Raw genomic sequence first — 22917 nt, 5'->3', positions numbered from 1 at the left:
TTTATAACTGCCGGGAGTCTTTCCGGAGAAAATATACCAATATACAAAACCCACAGTCATACATATTTTGTATACAAAGCTGTATCAATTGTAAAGGCAAAAATGTCCTCTGGAGTATCAATGGAGGAGTGCTTTGCATAGACTCTGTTACTATTCCTTAAAGTAGCTGATCGATTCCAGTGATGGCTTGAGGGATGGTGCCTACAGAGGGGGAAGTGATATGATAGACTATATTGAAGTGGCAGTTTCCCAGGAAACATTCCCGGGGGAGGGGAGCAGACAAGAGGCAGCCCAGCCCAGAGCTGGATAGGAGACAGAGGAAGAGAGCTAGGATAGCCACTCCCTAGAATCTTCCAGGATATACCTGTTAGGATGAGAATAAGGGTTTAGTCTGGCGAGATTTTATCTATTTTGTGTAAGGAAATAAAGAACTGAACTCTGTTTTACATTGTTCTTGGGCTAAGCCTGACAACTGCCCTTCTAAAATGTCATATGGTCCCAAGAAAAAAACAGAATTGGTTAAGGAGTTGCAAATGGATGCTTACATGCTTTTACACTGGCAGAGGGACCAGCTGTATTAGAATCAACAGAACAGCAGCACTGAATTGCATGGAAAACTTTTTTTTAAAAAAAGATGCTTTTGGTCCAGCATTATCAAGATGGTACTTGCAGGAGTGCAAAGTTCTGCAGCTTTCTCCATGTGTGGAACATCAGCACATATATGGGATTGATTGGGCTTCAACCATGAAGTCATGGCTGCCATCTAAACTTTTTTAACTCCTTCCCTGTCCAGAGATGCCACTGTTTGCATCTCCTTGACTAAGGAGAAACTTCCTGACAGTTAGAACAATTAATCAGTGGAACAGCTTGCCTCCAGAAGCAGTAAATGCTCCAACACTGGAAGTTTTTAAGAAGAGACTGGACAGCCATTTGTCCGAAATGGTGTAGGGTTTCCTGCCCGAGCAGGGGGTTGGACTAGATGACCTCCAAGGTCCCTTCCAACTTTACTATTATTATTATTATTATTATTTGTACAAGATACAATCTGAAAACCCACGGGTGTTTACATACCTGCTTCTGAAGGAGTTCCATTTCTCTCCTTTCTTTTTCCTCTTTTTCTTCAGCCAAGCGACGTAGCTCCTCCTCTTCCTGTTCCTGTTCTGCTTCTTTTTGCTTCCTTTCTGCCTCCTGCTTCTGAGCTTCCTCCTCTCGGCGCGCTCTTTCCTCAGCTATCTTTTGCGCCAAGGCCTCCTTCTTTTGTCTAATGGAAACAATAGTATATTAGACAAATGCACGGGCGGGTAAAACTGGCAATAATAATAATAAACAAATAAAACATCTGTTTTAGCATGTCAGACCATCCCTGCCTCCAAAATGAATACATGATACAGAATGGAATGGAAAAAAGGAGGAAGTGCTTCTTCTTCTCACTTTATCTGAGGTAAACTGAAGGTTATACTTGGATTAATTGGGAAATCTCCTTAAATAGAATCATGAGAAGTTTGAAATCTTGCTTGGTGCCAGAAACCAAATTACAGTATTCCTGTGGAAGGATATCTAAGACTGTGTTGAGCAGGTCTAACAAGATCCACTGTAGTATAAGGATTAAGGGATAAGGCTATGAGCAGGAAGAGCCATATTCTAGCCTTCCTTCAAACAAGGAAACTCATTGGCTGACTTGGAGCCATCCAACTTTCCTCACAGGGTTGCTGTGCTGGGGGGAAAAAAATAGAAGAAAAGATACTTAAGTACTCCACTTTAAGCTCTTGAACGAAAGGTGGGATATAAACCACCTAGCTAAAGAAGTGGATCCTGAGCTATTGGTTTTACTTTTCTCTCTCGAGACAGAAAGATGCCATTTATGTAGAGAATGTGAGTAAGAGAGTTCATATTTCTAATATTACTACATCATTTCAGAATGCAAGTTGCACAAACCTGGAGATACTGGTGCAAGGGTTTATGAGAATGCAAAATCCATGCATTTGTTGAAGTAAGAATCACCTAAGAGGCACTAGAGTGGCTTTTTCTAACATGGGGACCCTCCAGCATTTTGAATTGCAACTTCTATCTCCCAAGCCAATATGGCCGATGGCTGAAATGATGGGAGTTGTCCTCAATACAATTGGACAATCAAAGGTTGAGAAATGATGCTGTCCTTTTGAACACCTGGATCATACGGTCCATTTACTTATTTGATTTTATTCACCTTTATTACTTTATAAGTAATTTAAGACAGCATATATACTTAAAACTCCTTTCTCTTTCAAGTTCTCTATGAGGTGGGTTGAGCCGAGAGAGTGTGACTAGTCCAAAAATACTCTGTCGGCTTTCATGCCTAAGGTAGGATTAGAACTTATAGCCTTCTAGTTTCTAGGCCAATGCCTTAATCATCACACTCATCTGGCTCTAAGTTAATCTGTATCATCTGTTTATCACATTAAATCTATAGAATCTAGATTGCATAAAATCTATACAACCAGCACAATCTATATAAATTATCACATTGTACTAAACATTATAATCTCTATTTGTAAAGGGCAGAAGGAATGGCTTAGAAAGACAGGAGGAAGAGCCACTAGCAAGGCAATGGTCAAATAATTTTTCAATTTATTTTCCTGAGCTCAGGTCAAGAAAATAATGTGAGAAAACATCTTGGACAAGTTCCTCCCTAATTCACGTGAAGATTAAGGAAGGAAGGGGGAAGCACATTCAGACTGACACGAATCTATTACTGTAGCTGTTACAGCTATAAAAGCAGTCCTGCCTATATAACATTGGTTATTTAGTCTGGCTTAGGTTGCTGGCCGTTCACTATTCCAGAGAAGAGCTAACTTTAACAGCCTGCTTCTGCTAAACCAGTGGTTCTCAACCTGTGGGTCGAGACCCCATTTGGGGTCGAACGACCATTTTACAGGGGTCGTCAAACAACGCAGCCCGCCATTTTCCCCCCTTTTCCTTAGCTGTGCTACTCCCTTTTATTCTATTGGCTTTCAAAAGCCAATAGGAATTGTCTCTGCCCTGCTGAGCCCGCCAAAAGTCCCATTCTGCAAACGGTGCTGCACCAGTTGAGTAGTCCTCGACTTACGACCGGTTGAGTAGTCCTCGACTTACGACTGGTTGAGGGTCGCGGCATTAAAAAGGTTGAGAACCACTGTGCTAAACCATGTCGATGAATAGAATATAAGCTTTATACAAATGCTTTGTTTTGTTATCTTGGCCCACGGTGTGTTCAAAGCAGATATCCAAAAGTGCATTTTCTCCATTAGGGCAACTGTGAGTTGATCACCTTTCGGTCTCTTCCTGCTGCTTTTTTCGCTCCTCCTCCCGTTCTCGTTGCTCCCGGGCGAGTCGCCTTTTTTCACTAAGCAGCCGGGTTGCTTCTTCTGGATCTGTGGTCCCCGCTGAAAATTTGTTAGAGATGGGAGATGGTGAAGCTGCTGAAGGAACAGAGGGCAGAACTGGAACAGGACCTAAAGCAATAAGGGAAGAAGAGTCGGGTTTATACCAACAGAGTTGGGATCTTTTTTTTTTTTTTAAAAAAAAGGCATGTACAGTACACAACATCTGGGAAAGGAAAACTGTAAAATACAAAGATACCATTTACTAGTTGAGGCTGAGAAGTGGATGGGTTCAGAGCAAACAAGTGTAAAAGACCTGAGCCAAAAATTACAACTGATGAAATGTAATGTTAATATAATAATAATAAATTATATGTTTATGTTGTATTTATTTATGCAATATATACTGTATGACAACCCATTCGGGTGGCTCATAAAAGTAGGAGTAAAAGGGTCAAATGGTTGGGGGAAGAGCCAACTTTCCAAGGCCTTCCTGAAAGACCTTAGAGGAGGTTCTTTCATAAGGGGGCTGCTGCAAAGAAAGTGAGCTTCCTAGATCCTATCAGATGACATTTAAGAGAAGAACTGGAATGAACGCACCCTCTAGTGAGACAAATAGACATCCACAGGAAGAGGCAGTCCCTTAAAAAACCTGACCCTGTGCCATTCAGGACTGTAAAGTGATAAACAACACTTTGAATTGCACCCAAAAAGAAGCCAATGCAGCAGCAATATAATATGGGGAACCACCAAGTGCTCAGAACTATGCACATTGCTGCATTCTGGACCATTTGCAACTTGTGGATGGTCTTCAAGGGAAGACCAATGTACGACATGTTGCTGTAATCCCAAAAGAAAGTGACCAAAGTGTGAACGATTAGCAACAACAACAGGTGCAACTGGAGCACCAGATGAGTCTGCTGTACAAAGACACGCTAGCCATGGCTCCTTTTATTTATTTAATTAGAAATTTTATATTGCTGCCTACTCTCACAAGTTGCCTACTCAAGGCAACTTACAAGATATCAAAGCTTAATATAAAGGAAATAAAAATAAAAGTAATAAAATAATAACCACCACCCCCTACCCTCCAGCCCATCCCGGCGACAGCACACATTCATAAACCATGAGCCTAGGAATTCCACATAACCTCTGTTCAGGGGAGTGCTACCTCACTGAGCAAAGACAACACAACGCCACTCTGTCTTGCTAGGATTGAGTCAGAATTGGTTCCTGCCCAGGCACTGGGTCCACCCCTAGCTGGCCAGTGGTAGAAATATATACCCGGGTATCATCAGCACACTGATGATAATGCATTCTGTGCTGTTGAATGACTTCACCCAATGCACTTCTTATAGAAGAGCAGCAAGAGACCTACGCCCTAAGGTATCCCACACTTCAGGGGCCTAGGGTCTAATCTTTTCATCCTCACTAACACTAATCGTTGAAACTCAATTAATGTAATTACTTTCCATGATTTAATAACCCCACGTACATTTAAAACTGCAATTTCTCAGTAATTTTGGGAGAGTTTTGGAAGACCACACCTAGTACTTTAGTGAGACCACAGGTAACTTTGGTGACAGACAGGTTGTGCATTCCTGTGGGGCATGACTGAGTGAGAAGGATGTAGCTCCATTAAGTCAGAATGGCCATTAACAAGAGAGAGACATTCATGAATATTGCTCAAGGAGATCTTAAAATCTGAAATAATCACTAGTTAGAACATGTAGAGTATGTGAATGTTATGACAAGTATTTCAGTTCAGTCATTTAAACTATATTCCACTTCGGTTTAAAAACAAAACAAATAGCATATAGTCAATTTTTAAACAAATACTCCCAGTGATTTCATGCAGACATCTAGGTCCATTTTAGCCTGGTATTTTCTCTGCTCTGCCATTTAACTAATAACCAACCCTGCTTAGCTTCCCAACCTAAACCACTGGAAATAAACCCGTTACAATGATCCACATTGGTTCAAAACAATATTCAAAAGCTACATAATGAAAAGGGAGCAAAGCACTTAATTAAAGGAACATTTTGGAAGGCTGATAACCCGATCCTTACTTTGAGTAGACTCTGGTTTACAAGGCTCTTCACTTGTAGCTACTCTGGGACTTGAAACTGTTTTTTTAGACTTTTGTTCAGTTATCTTCTCAGATTCCTGCAGTGTTTCCTTTTTCTCATTTTTTGGTGGACGAATGTTGCCAGGGGAAGGAGGGCGAGCTTGAATGGAAGGTGTTTTGGATGATCCAGGTAGAAAAATGATTTTTCTGGGTGTTCCTGGCAGAGCGGACATTGATCTGGAAGCATGCCTGTTTGAATCACAGAGGAACAGTAATCATAACTTGAGTTTTTGTTACTCCATTGTATTGCTTTTAAACATGTTCCCATCTCTATCCGTTCTTCCCTGCCCTTCTGAGGTAGCTTTGAGAGGGAGAGGGGAAAAAGAAACTACCGGTACCTGAGAAACAGTTTATATCTTATATAAAGAGGACCATAGAAAGAGGATGTTATGCTTCAATGAGGCACAGCTTAGTATACTTTTTCTCAAAAAGAACAAGGTTCTGCTTCAACTACAAATCAGCAATGTGGTACCATCTTCATAATCCCAAAATGACTTTGGCAGGGCATTTTTTTTTTGAGAAGCAGAAGCCTCGCCTCACCTCAGAGTAATCCTCTTTTGAAGGTGAGGTACTTTCAAAACAATTTGTGATATTACAATGGCTACTGGGAGAGAAAAGGTAGGAGTTTCCTATTTTTATCATTGCCTGCTTTGCCTGTAAGACCTATTCAACGTCTTTATCTTGCAAAGACTGTAAAGGGGAAAAAAATTTTTTTAAGGCATGTGGACTTCAACTCCCAGAATTCCACAGCCAGCATTGCTGGCTGTGGAATTCTGGGAGTTGAAGTCCACATGCCTTAAAATTGTCAAGGTTGAGAAACACTGGTATGGCTATGTCTGCACAAAAACTGTGTGAAATAGCTAATCTACATACTTTGAGATAATTTTGAGGGGCTTAGACGAGAATGGCTATTTAAATAATGAATGGGTCTTTAAGAAACCTATTGCTTTACTAATGAGAGTTAGCTATGAATGGTTGCAGAGTCTAGAAAGGGGAATCCCAGAACACTCTTCTTAGAGAAAAGAACTTCTACTGTCTATATGCCCCTATGAATATGTCTGTTTGCAGACAGGATTTCTAGAAATATTTGATGACACAATTTGGACCAAGGTACTGTAGTTTCCCCTGATTGCAAGGCGATCAAACCAGTCAGTCCTAGAGGAGATCAACCCTGACTGCTCTTTAGAAGGCCAGATCCTGAAGTTGAAACTCAAATACTTTGGCCACCTAATGAGAAGGAAGGACTCACTGGAGAAGAGCCTAATGCTGGGAAAGATTGAGGGCAATAGAAGAAGGCAACGACAGAGAATGAGATGGCTGGATGGAGTCACTGAAGCAGTAGGCATGAGCTTAAATGGACTCCACAAGATGGTAGAGGACAGGAAGACCTGGAGGATCATTGTCCATGGGGTTGTGATGGGTCGGACATGACTTCGCGACAACAACAAAATGTACCTGCCTACAGATTTCCTACGGGATATTACCAGATTGGGGAACCCTCTGACTATCCATAAATCTGGAAAAAAATCAGAATAGGGGTGATCCTTTATTATATGTATCTTCTTCCTATTTGTGTAGCCCAACTGTTTCCCCCCCCATGTTTATATACCAACTAATTCTTACAGCAACTATACAAGATGCAAATAGAACTAATATTAGTACAAGCTAATATTAAATTACTTACCAAGCAGCTGGTTTATTTCTGAAGGCAGATGGTGAACGAGTTCTCTTTTTAGCAGATGAAATATTAATTGATGAGAGTCCCCTTTCCTTTCCTTTTCTGCTACTCTGATATTGAACAAATAGGACAAATGAGGCATTTTGCATAGCCACAGAAACAAAGCCCCCTTATTAAATGCACCTAGAAATAAAGATTTGCTATCACAAATTACTACTGTACAAATGTTAATTATTCTTCAGTTTCAAAAGTGGATAAAAAATTGGGCTCATGATATGTAATTATTGTTTTTGTTTTAATTTGCATTTTGTAAGGATAGAATTCCATATCTTCTGATTATCTGGATTGAAACATTATTTTAAGCCATTCCATTTTTGCTTGTTTACAATTTGATTTGTAAATCCCACCATTATGGTTTGTGAATCGTTATTTATGGCCTAGCACTATCCATGAATGCAGAGATGGTGGCTAATTGTATAAACAATGTCTTGGCACCATCTGGTAATGGTTTGCTTAACTATGAGTTATCCTCACAGACACTAAGTGAAAAGCTACAGTTCACAAACCGTAATGGAAGAATTCAAGCAATTCAATACATCAGTTCCAAACACACTGCTTCTGAGTTCAGTGAAATGTGTTTCTGATTTGTTCTTTATTTAACCTGGTCCTGTAAACATTTTTACAGTTTTCAAGAAAGTCAATGATCCTGTTTGTTTGCAGCTTATATCAACCCCACAGGTAGGCCATATCAAGAAATGAAGTAGATGGGAAAAAACTACTTTTATTGACATTAGCTAGAATAATAGAATCTTGCAAGTCTGATTGTGCTGTACCTCCTCCCTCCTTATACTTCAGTGAATTAGGGAGTCCCTGTCTGAGACATTATCAGCACTATATGAAACGTATTTTGCACCCCTCATCGCCTTACTAAGGGATCTTGCAAATCTCTATCAAGACAATTTTCCTTACTCTACAGTTTATAACACATTAAAAAAGGTCAAAGTTAAAACCAGAGGAACTGCCTTATCCTACTCAACCTAGCTCCAGCAGCATCTAGAGGGGTTATCCAAATAAGCAACACTACTTGTCATATTTGACTCTATGTCCCGGCCACATTTTTGCAACTGTCATCTTACATTTTTCTGACCACCATTTCATGGACACCACTTAGTAGTTCTCTTGATTTCAAGCATAATCCTTTTACAGATGATGATGAGATTTGTCTGAGCACTTCTGTGTTTAAAGCATATAACCTGCAATGCTCTATGACCCTCCCTTAAAGGTCTATCAGTTATATAAACTTTGTATCTGGAAATGTCTTCCTATTCTTTTTGTTCATTTTTAAACACAAAGCTGTTAATTTAAAATGTAAAACTAATGAACTAACCTATGTTCCCATGCTCATGAAATTTTCACAGACAGTAGGCAGTTTGCTAGGTGAAAAGCCCTTTTTGATCACAAAAAGTCTGCTAATAAACCTGAATCACTTTAGTAGTCTTAATGCACAAATCTCAGTGGTGGGATTCAACTGGTTTGCACTGGTTCAGGAGAACCGGTAGCTAAGTTTTTGTTGACTTCGACAAATCGGCTGAAGCCCTAGCCCTTTTTCACAAGGCCCAGAAGGGACCACCCAAAGTGCGTGGGTGCCACTTCCGAAAGTCCGTTCTGAGCCACGGAGGCCTGGGGCAGGCCTCCCAGGCCCAGAACTGCCCACTGGAAATGGGTGGACGCCACTTCTGGAAATTCGTTCTGAGAACTGGTTGTTCAGGTATTTGAATCCCACCACTGACAAATCTTAATATGTAAATAGTATGACTCCATATCCACATTTTTTCTTTATGTTAACTACTTTCCTATGATAAGGAAAAGAACCAAGGTAGCTGTATTCAGTATGATTTCATCAAAGGTGCAATTCCCAATTTGGGAACTTACCCCAGCTGAATGTGCGGTTCTTCGCCGTCTAACCTCAGGGGCTGTGCCAAACAGTTTTGCTCGGTCTGCTGGACTTTGGCAACTTATGGCCTTGAAGGAGAGAGGGCTGATTGGGCTGCAAGATGCTGAACGAGGACAAATGGGGATAACTAGGGTATTTATTTTTTCCCATGTATATATTTAACCAAACACATAGAAGGAAACCCAAGAGACAGGAGCAGGAACCGGAGCAGGAAAAGAAGAAACGAAGGAAGGAAAGTATTAATATACAAGCAGAGGAAAAGCAGAATGCTTAGAGCTATTCTGGGATTATCTACAAATTAGAGACCTGAAATTACATTTCTTCCTATTTAGGTAGAAATATGGTCTACCAAAATACACAATTATACAAAGGTCTACCTAAGAATAAATCCCACAAGGATACTTATTCCCAAAATTGCAGGATAAAAATACTTACGTCTCCACTTACGCCACCCAAAACCTAGCAGCTCAATAAGATTCAATTCCTATTCTATTAAGTCTAAACTAATTCTTCTTTTATATGAAAAATTAAGCTGAAAGCAACTGGGATGTCCTACATTAACTCTGTTGCTTAAGCTATGAAAGTACTCATTTCCTAAAGTACCATTAAGACAATATTAATTTTATTCATTCAATTTATATAAAAATGTAACTTTCGTCAAATCTGTCTGAGCTAAATTCATATGAACTTCTTTGTTCATATGCTTCTTCTTTGTTAAATTATATATATATATGAGAAATCAAGGTGTATTTATATCAGAATCTGACTACGAAGTAATAGGTAGCATGTTGGGAACTATATGAAGGAATTTTGATTTACTGAAAGTTCTGTTTTACTGACTCAGTAATTTTAGATGTCAATACCTAATTCTATCTAAAACCATTTTCATAGAATGGTCAATTTATTATATAAGTAGGACAGGTATAGTTACAAAATTTCTCTAAAACATAATAGGGAGCTTATTAATGAAGGCAGACACTCTTTGCTCTTGAAATTAGATAATTTTCTACTCAGTTATTAGAGATTTACAGAGAAAAGCAAGAAGAGCTCAAAAAATGGAAAGAGAGAAAAGAATGCAGATTACTCCTTCAATCAAGATTCAGACAACAGCCAAACCAGCCCAACATTTTCCAAAAGCAAAATTTAAAAGGCTGTATATTTTTAAAAGGATATAATTCAGAAGAGAATTCATTGATGTTTTAATTTTACCTGCATCTCCAGATAAAGTTGCTGCACTTTTACTCCTGGCCAAGAATGAATGAGTTGGTGTCAGAAGCCTGCTAACAACGTTGCTTTCCCATGGACTTAGCTGCATACGTCGAGCTGAATGTCACCATATAAGTGAGATGTTAGATCAAATGTCTTTCACACAGAATTGCGTTAAGAGTGCTTAATTAAACCCTGACCTCATTACAACATAAGCATTTATTAAAAAGGTTGGAAAGACAACTGATCGCTAATCAACTAATTCATCTTGCCTTTCCATTTCAGCAATTTTTTCCAAAAATACTTCCAAGAAATTTGACATCACGTCTTACAGAAACCTAATTAATCGAGCCTACTGAAAATATAAATATTGAAATTTGCACAAAAAAGAAAAGTACTCTCAAATACATTTCCTATAATTAACCATAGCCATAAAGAAATCATTTACTGTAAGCTACTTCAGCGGCTCTAAAGGCAGCAGATTAAGCACAGATGTTTTACACTGCATCTAATTATGTGCAGAAAATGAAACTGTGGAGAAGAATGGAAGTTGCCTGCCTCTGAGGCAGAGGAGATACAGACTTTTCCTTTATTTCTGGCTACAAGTCGGAGACCACAGCCTGCCATGGATTTGCTGTTTGTTAAAAAATTTAATGATGCTCATGGGGAAAAAAAACCCACTATTTTTGATATGGCATAATCCCTAAAGTCAGCTTCAGTCTACATCCAACATGTTTATTTACAAGAAGCGCCAAATCCTGAATGTATTCAAACTTACCCTGAAAATAATTCTTAAATTACTACGTATCAAAACAAATCATACCTATTTATATTTAACATGAAATAATTCGTTATTTCTGTGCGCAGCTTACATATATTTCACCAAGAAAGAGGAATAGATTCTCTCAAAAGAAAAGTTTATATTAGGCAAAGTTCAATCCTGGATGCATCGTTTTGCAATAATCTGAACATCCTTTATATGTGTGTTTGTGTGTGTGTGTGTGTGTGTGTGTGTGTGTGTATGAAAAGATAAGAAATCATTATCCCATGTAAAGATAAAAATGCATTTATAAAAAAGTTCTGTAATGAATTAGCTTTTACAGTTAATAGAAACATATTCAGGCAAATTATATAAAATACAAAATATATTAAGAACGACTCTATTAAGTACATCAATGGTCATTAAATGTGCATCTTTAACCAATGTAGATAAGGAAGTAAGAAGGCAAATATTATAGCAAAACCCTAAGGAATACTATTGAAATTATTATTTCTCCTCTCTGATTGGTATAATTAATGGACGTCTATGATTATACTCACTGCCACTTCAGCTACACACATTAAATTCAATAAACTGTTCTCTAGCAATGAGAAGAGAGTAACAAGGACCAAATTAGTGATGGAGCATGAAAACACTGTCTTTTCTTCCTTCTGTGAGCACCCTGAAATTCAAGACAATAACTTCACATCGGATAGACAATTTGATGCAGTGGTTAGGGCATCAAGCTAGAAACTGGGAGACCATGAATTATAGCCCCATCTTACACACAAAGCCAACTGCATGACCTTAGGCCAGTCATTCTCTCTTAGCCCTAGGAAGCAGGCAATAGCAAACCACTTATGAAATCTTACAAAAAAAAAAACCAAACCCACCACAACCCACCCTATAGGCCAGGGGTGTCAAACTCAATTTCATTGAGGGCCGCATCAGCACTGCGGTTGCCCTCAGGGGGCTGGGTGGGTGTGGCCAGGGTGGGTGCAGCTTACTGGGTGGGTGTGGATGGAGTGGGTGTGGCCTACTGGATGGGTGTGGCCAGCTCTACATCATTCGCATCAAGGGGGCCTGGGCAGGAGTGGGATAGATCTGAAGGTCTCTTGTAGAAGGGGGTGGGACCAGGGCAAGTGCCAAGACATGGTCCACTGGAGAACCTCACTGTTCCTCTCAGGCCATGCAGCTAAGATTGAATGTATTTCAGCATAGATTGCCACCACAAAATTGTACATTGGCTCCCAGATGGCCTGGGCCAGGGCCAAGGCAGAGGGGGCCATTCTCTCAGTTTCCAGGATGGCTTCGCGGGCCACATGAAACCACTTCGCGAGCCGCATCCAGCCCCCGGGCCTTGTGTTTGACATGTCTGCTATAGGCATTTGTCCAGACAGTGGCCAAGAGTCAACACTGATTCAAGGACCAACCACGGCTGAGGTTATATGGCAGACTAGATGTTTCTGATAGAGTGGAACCAGCAGTCCATATTGAAGTGACTTCTGACCAGCAAAATATTCACTTTTCCTTATTAAGACATGGAATGAAATTAAGAAGCTCATGTTAAGATGGAAGAAACTATAGCTGTCATTGTTGGGGAGAATCTCCATTGTAAAAATGAATGTATTGCCTTGAATGATGTTTTTCTTTCAAACAATACCTATTTTGACAATCGATGTATCATTTAAGCAGTGATAGAAAGATATACTGTATCTAAGTTTATATGGGAAGAGAAAGAACCAAGGATTAAATATAACGTTATCCAAGATGTTAAAGAACTCTGAACAGTTTACAATGTCAGTATATTGTCCACAACAATCTGGGTCCTCATTTGCTAATGGAATTGTCAGTTTAACAATTATAATTCACAGATATGTACTTATTTCCATATATGGAGAAAAGCACATAATGCACTAAGTCTAACAATCATATGGCTGTAATCAAAACTATCCCATGCACATAATCTAGTCAACAGTATGCCTCACTCAATTCAGTGAAATTCTCTATCAGACATATGTACATTTACCAAATGGATGAGACCTTCCAACCAGTTTCACATTATAATGGAAAACCTAAATAATCCTTGGTTTAAAAAATATATTTGCATCTAACCAAAGTATAACAATTCTTCAGATCCTTTGATTAACACTGAGCAGCTTTTAAAAAATTCCTCTCTATATCTAATAAAAAGTAAGAACAATGAAAAAAAATAACTTGCTTTCTTTTTAAACAGCTGAAAAACTGAAATATAATTCAGAATAATTTCTCTGGGAAGACATGTAAGCACATCAAGATATGAAGCCAATAGGAAGACTGAATACCCAGTTTCTTAGTCAAAGAATTATCAAACTGACTAACCAGAGTGAAGTTCAAGAGCACTTTTTTAATGGTAAAAAGGGGAAAAATAATCAAATGAATATGGTCTAGTCCAATGATGATGCACAAAAATTAAAATATATTCCATGCACAATGGAGAAATGAGCAGATGCTCTATAATTTTCTTTTAAAAAAACCATTCACTAAAAAACCTGACAGAAGCACTGCTTTATGTATTTGCTAAATATGTGGATTCAGGTAAGTTTGACATTTCAGATATGTGTGTCCTTTTTCCTATCCAAAAGATGGCTTTTTGTCCAAAGCCACATTTTGTTTCCTCTAATAATATAAAGGAAATTACTTAAGAGCTGCTCAAATTTTTCAAAACAGTTATCATACGGAACATTTTTTGGTCCTTTGTTTTTCACTTTTCTTCCAAACTGTACCTCTGTCTGGAGAATTTAGTAATGTTGCAGATGAGGAGGAGAGCCGCTTGTTAATGACTGGATCAACATGTTTCGAAAGGTTCATTGTTGAAACAGATCGCCTGTCTGGATCTAAAACAAATGGAAATAATGCTAATTGACAGCCCGCATGCAGCAATGTGACTTTGTAGTCCTCCAGAGCATAAATAGGAAGATTTGTTTTCTTATGCTTTATGAGGACATATCAAGGGATTTTCTTTTTTTAGGTGACTCAAAGATTGGGCACAAAATGGAATCCTATAATTATCCTGCAATAAGTCCAATTGAGAGTTTACTGTTTAGAAGATAAATATAGGATTGCACACTTAATTTAAAATTGCAACCAAACTCCTACAAAGACAGTGATGTTCTCTTTAATGAAATAAATGCAAATGAAGAATAAGAAGTAAAGCAATGAGATTTAAAAGGGTTATTTCATTGTACTTTACTGCCATTCAAGATAATGCAGTAAACCTGAGGGAAATGAGAAATTAAATGAATAAAACATTTTTTTAAAAAAAAGAACATTGAACTATTTGTTAAGAGAATCCTATAAACTAGAATCCCTCAACATTACATGTCCTTGTATGTTCATATGGGAAAGATATAGAAACAAGGCAGATACAGAAAGAAAACCATGGAATTTCAAAGTCAGGAAGTTTTAAAGTTAAAGAAGTTCCTGCAAGATCATTTCCAAGCACTTCTTGTGAAAGTGCTACAGGCAGAATTTTGTGCAGCTCATGCATGCAATCTTATAGCCAGGCCTACTTCTACTTTCAAAAATCTCACTATTTTACAGATTTTTAATAGCATTGTTATAGGTTGTTTGGGTTGATGTTAACCCCCTTAAGGGCCATGGTGTGGAAAGGATTTTGATGCATTAAATAAAAATGTTTTCCTTAGAGAGTAGCAACATTTTAATACAACTGACATCTTAAAAACCAATGCTGCAGCCTTCTCTACCCTCATGCCTTCCAGTTAGGATGAGGTAGCTTTGAGTTATTCTGTCTGGAAATATTTGGGGGGGGGGGGTGTCACAGATCAAACACAGCTGAGAACAAACGCTATGCTAGTTGGGAATTCTGAGAATTATTGTCCCAAGTCATTTGGAGGATGTCAGATCGATCACTGAATGGCTATCTGGATAAATGTTATATAATCCAATTCATCTTTTTTTTTACTTCATTTCTTGTAGCTTTGTGGGAAACATTCAACTCTTCCTTATCTTCTGCATGATGTCCCTCAACTAAGGATTTCCACTGTAGTGCACACTGCACACAATGTAATTTCACTCTGTTATTTCCTCTCCAATATGATGACTTTGGGGTTTGTTTTTTTAGAGGACAGTTGAGTTTTCAGCATGGATACACAGTAATGTGACCCAGCAGTCATTTGACATCCTTTTATTCTTTTTTCAAAACAACATAAAGCCACTTTCCTCCAAAGCAAACATTTATTTTTTTTTAAAAAAAGAACAGGTACATGGAGAAGAATGACACAATGGGATTCAGAGCAAAGAAAGGAATCCATGAGAAGAGCTAGGAAAGATGCTGATGTAAATATTTTCCAGAAGTCTTATGTGCCACCTGATCTGGAGATAGTGGGAAAGGTTCCTGAATGATAACCAGTGAGAACCTTTTGCAGCATAGGTCGGTACATGGGGTAATCCTGCAACAGGATTGTTTTTGCCTTTCTTAAAGTGCTGATAAGGTTTTTAAAAATGCAATGATAAATTACACCACTGAAAAATACAAAATCATGCTTGAAAACATTAATAGTTTTCAAGAATAATAAACACATATTTTTAAAGAACTCTACAATAAAAGAAGTACCGGTAATAGAAAAACAAAAACAATGCTTTTTTTTCTTGTATCCAAAAGAATTTTGAAAACATTGTTTTTCAAGGTTAAAAAAATATTCCAAATAGGCAGCATCACTTCAGAATTGTACAATACATTTTGAGAAGTTGTGCCACATTCTTTAAGTCGCCCGGTAATAAATTCAGTAAACTTGAGGAAAAAGCAAGGTCTAGTCTATGCAGTGTTAGACATGCACACAGTCTACAAAAAAATGGATTAGGTACTGGCATACTGAGCCTATTTTGAGGAGATAACTACTTGTGATGAATTCAACAAATCATAGTGATTTATGTACCGAGTTTTCTAGCACCACCCAGAGGTTTGAAGTGGTACTCCAAGCCTGCTAAATCGAGAAGAGTGAAGGATGATTCAACAAAATAACCTAGGACAGAATGCAAGACAATGATTTTCAAAAGTAAAGAAAAATTTAAAAGGAAGCAGTCAAGTTACACAAAAAGCAAAAACAACACATAGAACATTGTTATGAAAAAGACAACAATTTGATCTTGTAGCAGTATCTAGCTCATTTTGGTTGATATATATATATATATATATATATATATATATAGTTTAGTATTTGAATAGGAGAAAACATCAGGAAATCTAAAGTTGTCAGTTAGACTAGGCAATTAAAAAAAAAATAGCAAGCCATTTCCATACTTTTGCCAAAAGAGCTCTGAACTGAGGTATCCATGAAATTGCTAATGATTGAATTTGTCTTAAAGGAGACATTACCATTTTATTTATAATTTAAGTGCAATGATAAATGTTTTTGTCCCATAACAAATACAATAATGCCTGCTAGTGCATTTTCAAAGGAAGAAAATAAAGTATTAATAGAAACACAATTTCTGCATAGCTCAGGTCCATCTGTAATAAGATCTTCCTTCAGCTGAGGAGGACCTGCTATGTATCCCCAAGATCCGATTGGGTGAAAACTGAGGAATTCCTCTAGGTTTTTCATGACATTTAGGAAATGGATGAATAGTATCCTTTTTTTGCAGGACTTATGGTATGGAGTTTCCTCTGAATTTGACTGTAGTGGAGGCACCTATTGTTATGTTTTTCATATAATAAGCTACCTATAGTTCAATGAAGTCAGATACCAATGTGTACCCCTCCCCTATTTATTGAAATAGCCTAAAACTCATACAGAGAGACCTGAGAAAAGAGATTGGCTGCTTGAAATGAACAGCAGAAGGGTACAGTGTATGCACAAGGTTTTAAACACCCCAATGATTTTGAAAACTGTAGACCTAACAGTATGCATCTATACTTGCACCAGACTGTATAGATATAGATATTATGTTATATATTATTTATAACACCATATGGTATTACATTTTTAAAAAATATGTTTAGGAAAATATAGAAGCAATAAGCCATAATTTAGTTATTTATTTAATAGCTGATAATCTCTCAAAGACAGCCAGTTTGGCGTAGTGGTTAAGGTGCTGGCCTAGAAACCAGGAGACTGTGGGTTCTTGTCCTACATTAGGCCAAGCCAGCTGGTGACTTTGGGTCAGCCATTTTCTCTCTGCCCTAGGAATGGCAAATCACTTCTGAAAAACCTTGCTTAAAAAAACGCAAGGACTTGTCCAGCCGGTCTCCGAGAATTGGATAGGACTGAATGAAAGGGGAAAAAAAAAAATCTGTCCAAAGGCAAATTCATTAGAGAAAAGAGAAATCTGCCTAAGAGCTTTAAATATTAATTAATAAGCAATGCTAGGTACTGGATTTTTCTCCTTATACAAAGGCTTTCACAAGTACAATAAAATATATCATCGGTTTCATGGCTTTATGAGGAATCATATTACTTATCTAAATATCTAATTAAATTCATAATTTTAAAAAACCTGGCTTAAATGAACAGAGTGCTAGCACACAGAAACAGACAAAGCAAATCATACAAATACAAATACAAATGAAGTTAGAAGTTAGAAAGGAGAGATCAGATGTCCAAATATTAGATCAGTTTGTCATTCCAGAAAGTTAAGCATTAAAAGAAAGAGGCACCACACATCTGGAGACATATGTACTTAAAGTCTAAAACTCAATTCAGTACAAAAGGAATTGTTTTCAGTTAAATAACCCATATATCTATTAGTACAAAAAAAAAAGGAGACAGAGTGAGATACCTGGCTTCCAATTTTACCTGCATTATTAACGCTGCTGCTACGATGAAGTGTACTTCCCCAGGACCACCTATTCGGCTTTTCTTTTGGTTTCTGGCTCCTCTCAATTGTGCGGCGCACAACAGCTTCATGTCGTTCCTAATGAGATAGCAAATGATTACACTGGCCTGAAGTGATGTTACTTTCATTTCATTCATTTTAATAATCTGAAAATGGTAAATGCAATCGATTGTATAAAATGTGTTGATCTTAAGACAATCCAGTGAGAGGGGGCATCAATGAATTCCTATATTTCCACTGTCTTTACTGTCAGGGTCCCTGCTCTTTTTCTACACAGCTGTAATGAGAAACATTCAAGAAGGAGACCTGTAAGTGGCAGAATTCTGGTTTCCCAAAAAGAGTGAATGGGCTAACTTATATTGGCATATGATGGCTACGTTTCACTGGAACCCGCTATCTGCCCTGTTTTCACTATTCCATATAGAAACTTATTGCCTCAGAGATCCCGTAAGGCAGAGGTCTCCAACCTTTCCGGGCTCATGGACTGGAGAGAAGGAAAGCAACTTCAAAACTGGTGTGTGCACACATGGGGCTACACACACTGGCACGGCATTAGCAGCCCCGTTTGCACATGCGGCGGCACTATAAGCATGCACGAATGGCCACGTACCCCCCAGAGCAGCTAGCGGCCCATCCACGCATGCGCAAACAAGCCGTGCAACACACTCAGGCTAGTGGTGCATGCACAAATGGGCTGCGGACACCCACCCCACACTAGTGTCCCCATTTGCGTCCATATGCATGTGCAAATGGGGCCACAGGTGCTATTGTGAGTAGGGGTGAATGTGCCAGCCATTTCCACGGCCCACTGGCCAAGAGCCCATGGCTCATAGATTGGGGACCCCTGCCATAAGGAACTTCTCCTACCTTGTCCTCCTCTAATCGCTGCTTCCGTTTTTCTTCTACTGCAACTCGCCTTCTTTCTTCCTTTAGCCTCTGCTCTTCTAATTTCTTTTTACGTTCCTCCAGATGTTTTTCATAATGTTGCCTTGCTCTCTCCTCTTTTTCTAGCCAAGCAGCTTCTCTTGCCACTAAAGTATATCAAAGGAAATTTCATACTTTTGAGGGGATATTTTTCTATGACACGAATATTTAACTATCAATAGCCCATATTTAAAGAAGTTCAAAGCATTCTGGTATTACAGTATTATCAATTACCATTTCAGCAAGAATCCTCATAATGCTTCTTGAAAGGAATACATTCATTAGGAAGCAAAAAGTAGCTAGGTGTTTCTCCCCCTTTGGGTCAGTCTTGACTCCTGTCAATTGCCTGGAAAAGTCCATGCAGACTTCGTGCCAGCACATTTGGAAGTGGGTTGTCTTTTTTTTTAATGGCTGAGAGAAAATGACTGGCTCATAGTCAACTGACTGACTTCCATGCCTAAGGCAGGACTTAGACAAGCATCTTAGGCACTAAACCAGATTGGCAGTTTTGGACATATGAATCTGTCACAAATTATTCAAAATCTGAATCTTGCACTTTGATGCTTACACAAACAGTGACCGAAATTTGTACCTGCAAATTCCCTTTGTTTAGGGACCTTATTGGATCAATTCTTCTTCACTAAGCTACAAGTGAGGATTCCCTTGAGCTGACTTTGATTTCTGGTTAACTACATGGACATATTCATGGCATTCATACAGACGTTATTTGTCAGTGCTGTCTTCTGGGATATTTTTCTACTTTCCAGTCTAGCTTCTGGCTTTGAAATTCTACTGCAGTCATTCATCTATATATGAAGGCTTATTTTCTGAACCCACATAAGGTAGGCTGGGTAGCAATATCTAAGAGTTAGTCCTAGACCAGTGGTGGCGAACCTATGGCACGAGTGCCAGAGGCGGCACTCGGAGCCCTCTCTGTGGGCACATGTGCCGTTGCCCCAGCCCCACCTCCCCCCATGACCCCCTCCTCTCCAGCAGCCCCCCTGAAGGAAAATCGCCCCTGAGCATGGCCCATGCGGAGCAGTGCAGCCAAGGACATGGTAGCAGGCAGCGTAGACAAGATTCTGCCCTCACACCCCATCATGCACTTTGATGCTGCAGGGCGCGGGCAGAGGGCGTGACTGTCATAGCGTTGCTAGGCTGCCTGGGCCATCTGTGGCGGGACCTGGAGGCAGTGAATGGCCCTGTGGGCAGGTGGGGCGGGGGATGGGGGGTGGGGCAGGGGGTGGAGTAGGGGCGGGGCCACTTTTTGGGCACTCGGTCTCTATAATGTTCGCCATCACTGTCCTAGACTTACAATATAATTGGGACAAATCATTATGGTTATAAGTTGAGTCAGACCATGTTTTATAGCAATTTTACACAAGTTGTTAAGCGAATCACCATGGTCACTAAGTGAATCATCCTGTTGTTAAGCAAATTTAACCCCTGCCCTCTGGAATATTCTCCCTTCAGATATACGATGACCCTGACCCTGTTGGCCTTTCATAAGGCCATGAAGATTGGTTGTGTGCTTTATGTGCTAGGCCCTGTTTCCCTAGCAATAGTTTTTATTTGGTGCCATATGTATTTATTTTGTACTGCTTTAATTTATTTTTTTAATTGTTTTTATTTTTTTTAATAATGTATACCACCCAGAATCACTTGTTGAGATGGGTGGCTATAGAAATCAAATAGGCAAAAAAAGTTCACAAATCGTAATTACATGACTGCAGGATATTGTACAAGTCATGTATGGGAGCTAGTGCTATGTGCCCCAATTGATGGTGCAAAGGCCATAAGGATGAGTACAGGTCATGTCACTTTTTCCAAGGTTTTTGTAATTTTGAACAATTGTTAAACCAACAGTTGTAAGTTGAGGATTACTTGGACTGGGTTAAGTGTAATTATTCTATTTCATAATGCTGCAAATGGCAAGTTATTTTGCCTCCTGTTTACTGTTAAGTAGAACATTAGATATACATTCCAATATTCTTATCTGGCTACAAAGCCTAGCACAAGGACGTTCATCGTGTTATTAGTCATGAGTAGAAATATTACTCATCTATAATTTCTATATTGAAAAATGGCATATCACATTGGATTTCAATGTGTCAAAGCTTCACCTATGGGGCAAATACAAGTATACCTGGGCATCCTTCAAGATGACAATGTGAAGCACACTGAAGACAAGAAAAAGGTTAGAAGTAAATACATCAAGAGAATGAAGAGGATCTTAAAGTCCAAACTCAGTGGAGGAAATACCACCTGAGCAATTCCAGTCATGAGATGCATAACTGGAGAAGTGAACTAGACTCAAGCAGAGATAAAAGCCCTGGATCAGAAGACCAAAATAAAAATAAAAATAAAGAGAATGAATCATGCCCTGAATCCTCACAGTGACATTGACAGACTTTACTTACCAAGGAAAATAGGTGGGTGTGGACACTTGAAGAAGAAAAAAGGATATTGGAAAAATATTTGAAGGACAGTGAAGAAGAGGGACTGAAGTTAGTATACCAGGAAGGCTTACTGAATACTGAGGAGAGCACACTGTCTTAGAGGAAAGACCAAATGAAGAACAGAAAAGAGACATGGGAAGACAAATTATTACATGGCCAGGCCTTAAAAATTACAGGCAAAGTATATAATAACAAGACCTGGCAATTGCTAAGAGCAGGAAAGTTGGAGAAAGAGGCAGAGGGGCTAATTCTGGCTGCACAAGACCAAGGCTTAAGAACAAATGCATACAAAGTCAGAATTGAAAAGACAGCAACAGACAGCAGGTCCTGCTTCTGCAAAGAAGCTGAAGATACAGTGAACCACTTGGTTAGCTTCTGGAAGAAGATCACACAGACTAACTACAAGCAGCATGACAAAGTAGCAACAATGGTACCCTGGAAGTCCTGCAAGAAATACTGTACCATTTGCCTGTAAGCAAGAACTGGTGGGACCATAAAACAGAGAAAGTAATTGAAAATGAAGAACTAACATGCTCCGGGACTGTCAGGCATCTGCCACATAATACCCCAGATTTAACAAATATCAATAAGAAAGACAAAAAAAGTCTGGACAGCAAACATGGCAGTACCTAGAGACAGCAGAAGAGAAGAGAAAAAACTGGAGAAGATAACAAAATACAAAGACTTGTAAATAGAAATAAAATGACCGTGGAGCATTGCTTGAACACCACTGGCATTGACAAATCACCATCAGTCAATTGCAAAAGGCAGCTTTGCTCCGAACAGCTTACATCCTGCAAAGATACCTAATATCATCAAACATCAACATCTACCTATCCCAAGGACTCAATAGGTGGATAAAAATGCCAAATCCAGTCTGGAATATCCAGAGAATTTTTAGAAGGAGGGTAAAATTTACTCCGCAATTATTTTTGTTAGGTATTGTTACAGATTGTGATACAAAGGAGGTTGTATTGATGTTAAACTTGATCACAGCCGCGAGGCTGTTAGTTGGACAATATTGGAAGAAGGAATCTTTGCCTACATTGCAGGAATGGTTTTTTAAAGTAGCTTATCTGGCAGAAATGGCAAAGATTTCGGCTTTCTTAAAGCAACAAACGCAAGAGAAGTTTTTTGCTATCTGGGACAAATGGATAAAATTTATACAATTTAGATTGGGTATACAAAAATATTATATAGCTTTTTCATAAGTTTTATTTTTATATATATTATAGATATCTTTTTTATATATATAAATATAAAGTTTTTAATTTAATTTTTATTTTTTTTTTTATTTTTTTATTATTATTTCTTAAGCCTATATTCTGCTCTGGGAAGCTCAGGGGGGGGGGAAGGGAGGGTTTTTGGGAGGGGTGTGGGGTGGGGGGTTTTTTTTTATATGTATTGTTTAATTTTTTTTTTCTTTTGTATATGTTGTTTTTTGTTCTGTATTGTTCTTGTTTTTCTTGTAAAATTTATAAAACTTTTAATAAAAAAAAAAAAAAAATGCCAAATCCAGTCTGAACATCTGGATGACTATGCAACAAAACAGAAATCCAATTTTAATTGCAGTCATAGGTCATAGTTCAGCTATATGTTAAAGACATAGCAATGAATCTTTAAAAACCATAAT

General features: G+C 38.6%; 1 protein-coding gene across 11 annotated transcripts in view; it reads right to left on the bottom strand.

The window, feature by feature from the left end:
- The window catches only part of MAP7 (microtubule associated protein 7), a 103765-nt gene that overhangs the window by 8242 nt on the left and 72606 nt on the right, over positions 1-22917 (bottom strand). For 7 of the 11 annotated variants that reach the window (XM_039323229.1, XM_039323204.1, XM_039323186.1 and 4 more), the window contains 10 exons: positions 18769-18932; positions 17862-17979; positions 16002-16088; positions 13830-13940; positions 10308-10421; positions 9077-9225; positions 7151-7254; positions 5408-5655; positions 3287-3470; positions 1072-1261 (listed from right to left, as the gene is read on the bottom strand). In XM_039323229.1, coding sequence (XP_039179163.1) covers positions 1072-1261; positions 3287-3470; positions 5408-5655; positions 7151-7254; positions 9077-9225; positions 10308-10421; positions 13830-13940; positions 16002-16088; positions 17862-17979; positions 18769-18932 — 1469 coding nt within the window. The remainder of the gene's footprint in view (positions 1-1071; positions 1262-3286; positions 3471-5407; positions 5656-7150; positions 7255-9076; positions 9226-10307; positions 10422-13829; positions 13941-16001; positions 16089-17861; positions 17980-18768; positions 18933-22917) is intronic. The other 4 variants (XM_039323248.1, XM_039323238.1, XM_039323195.1 and 1 more) reach the window with 3 other exon arrangements.

Source organism: Crotalus tigris, unplaced genomic scaffold (assembly GCF_016545835.1).
Source record: "Crotalus tigris isolate CLP2741 ecotype Arizona unplaced genomic scaffold, ASM1654583v1 scf7180000017611.44802233496:7321179, whole genome shotgun sequence".
Lineage (NCBI taxonomy): Eukaryota > Metazoa > Chordata > Lepidosauria > Squamata > Viperidae > Crotalus > Crotalus tigris.
The sequence above is the reverse complement of the archived record's forward strand: the minus strand, read 5'-3'. Positions and strand labels throughout refer to the sequence as shown.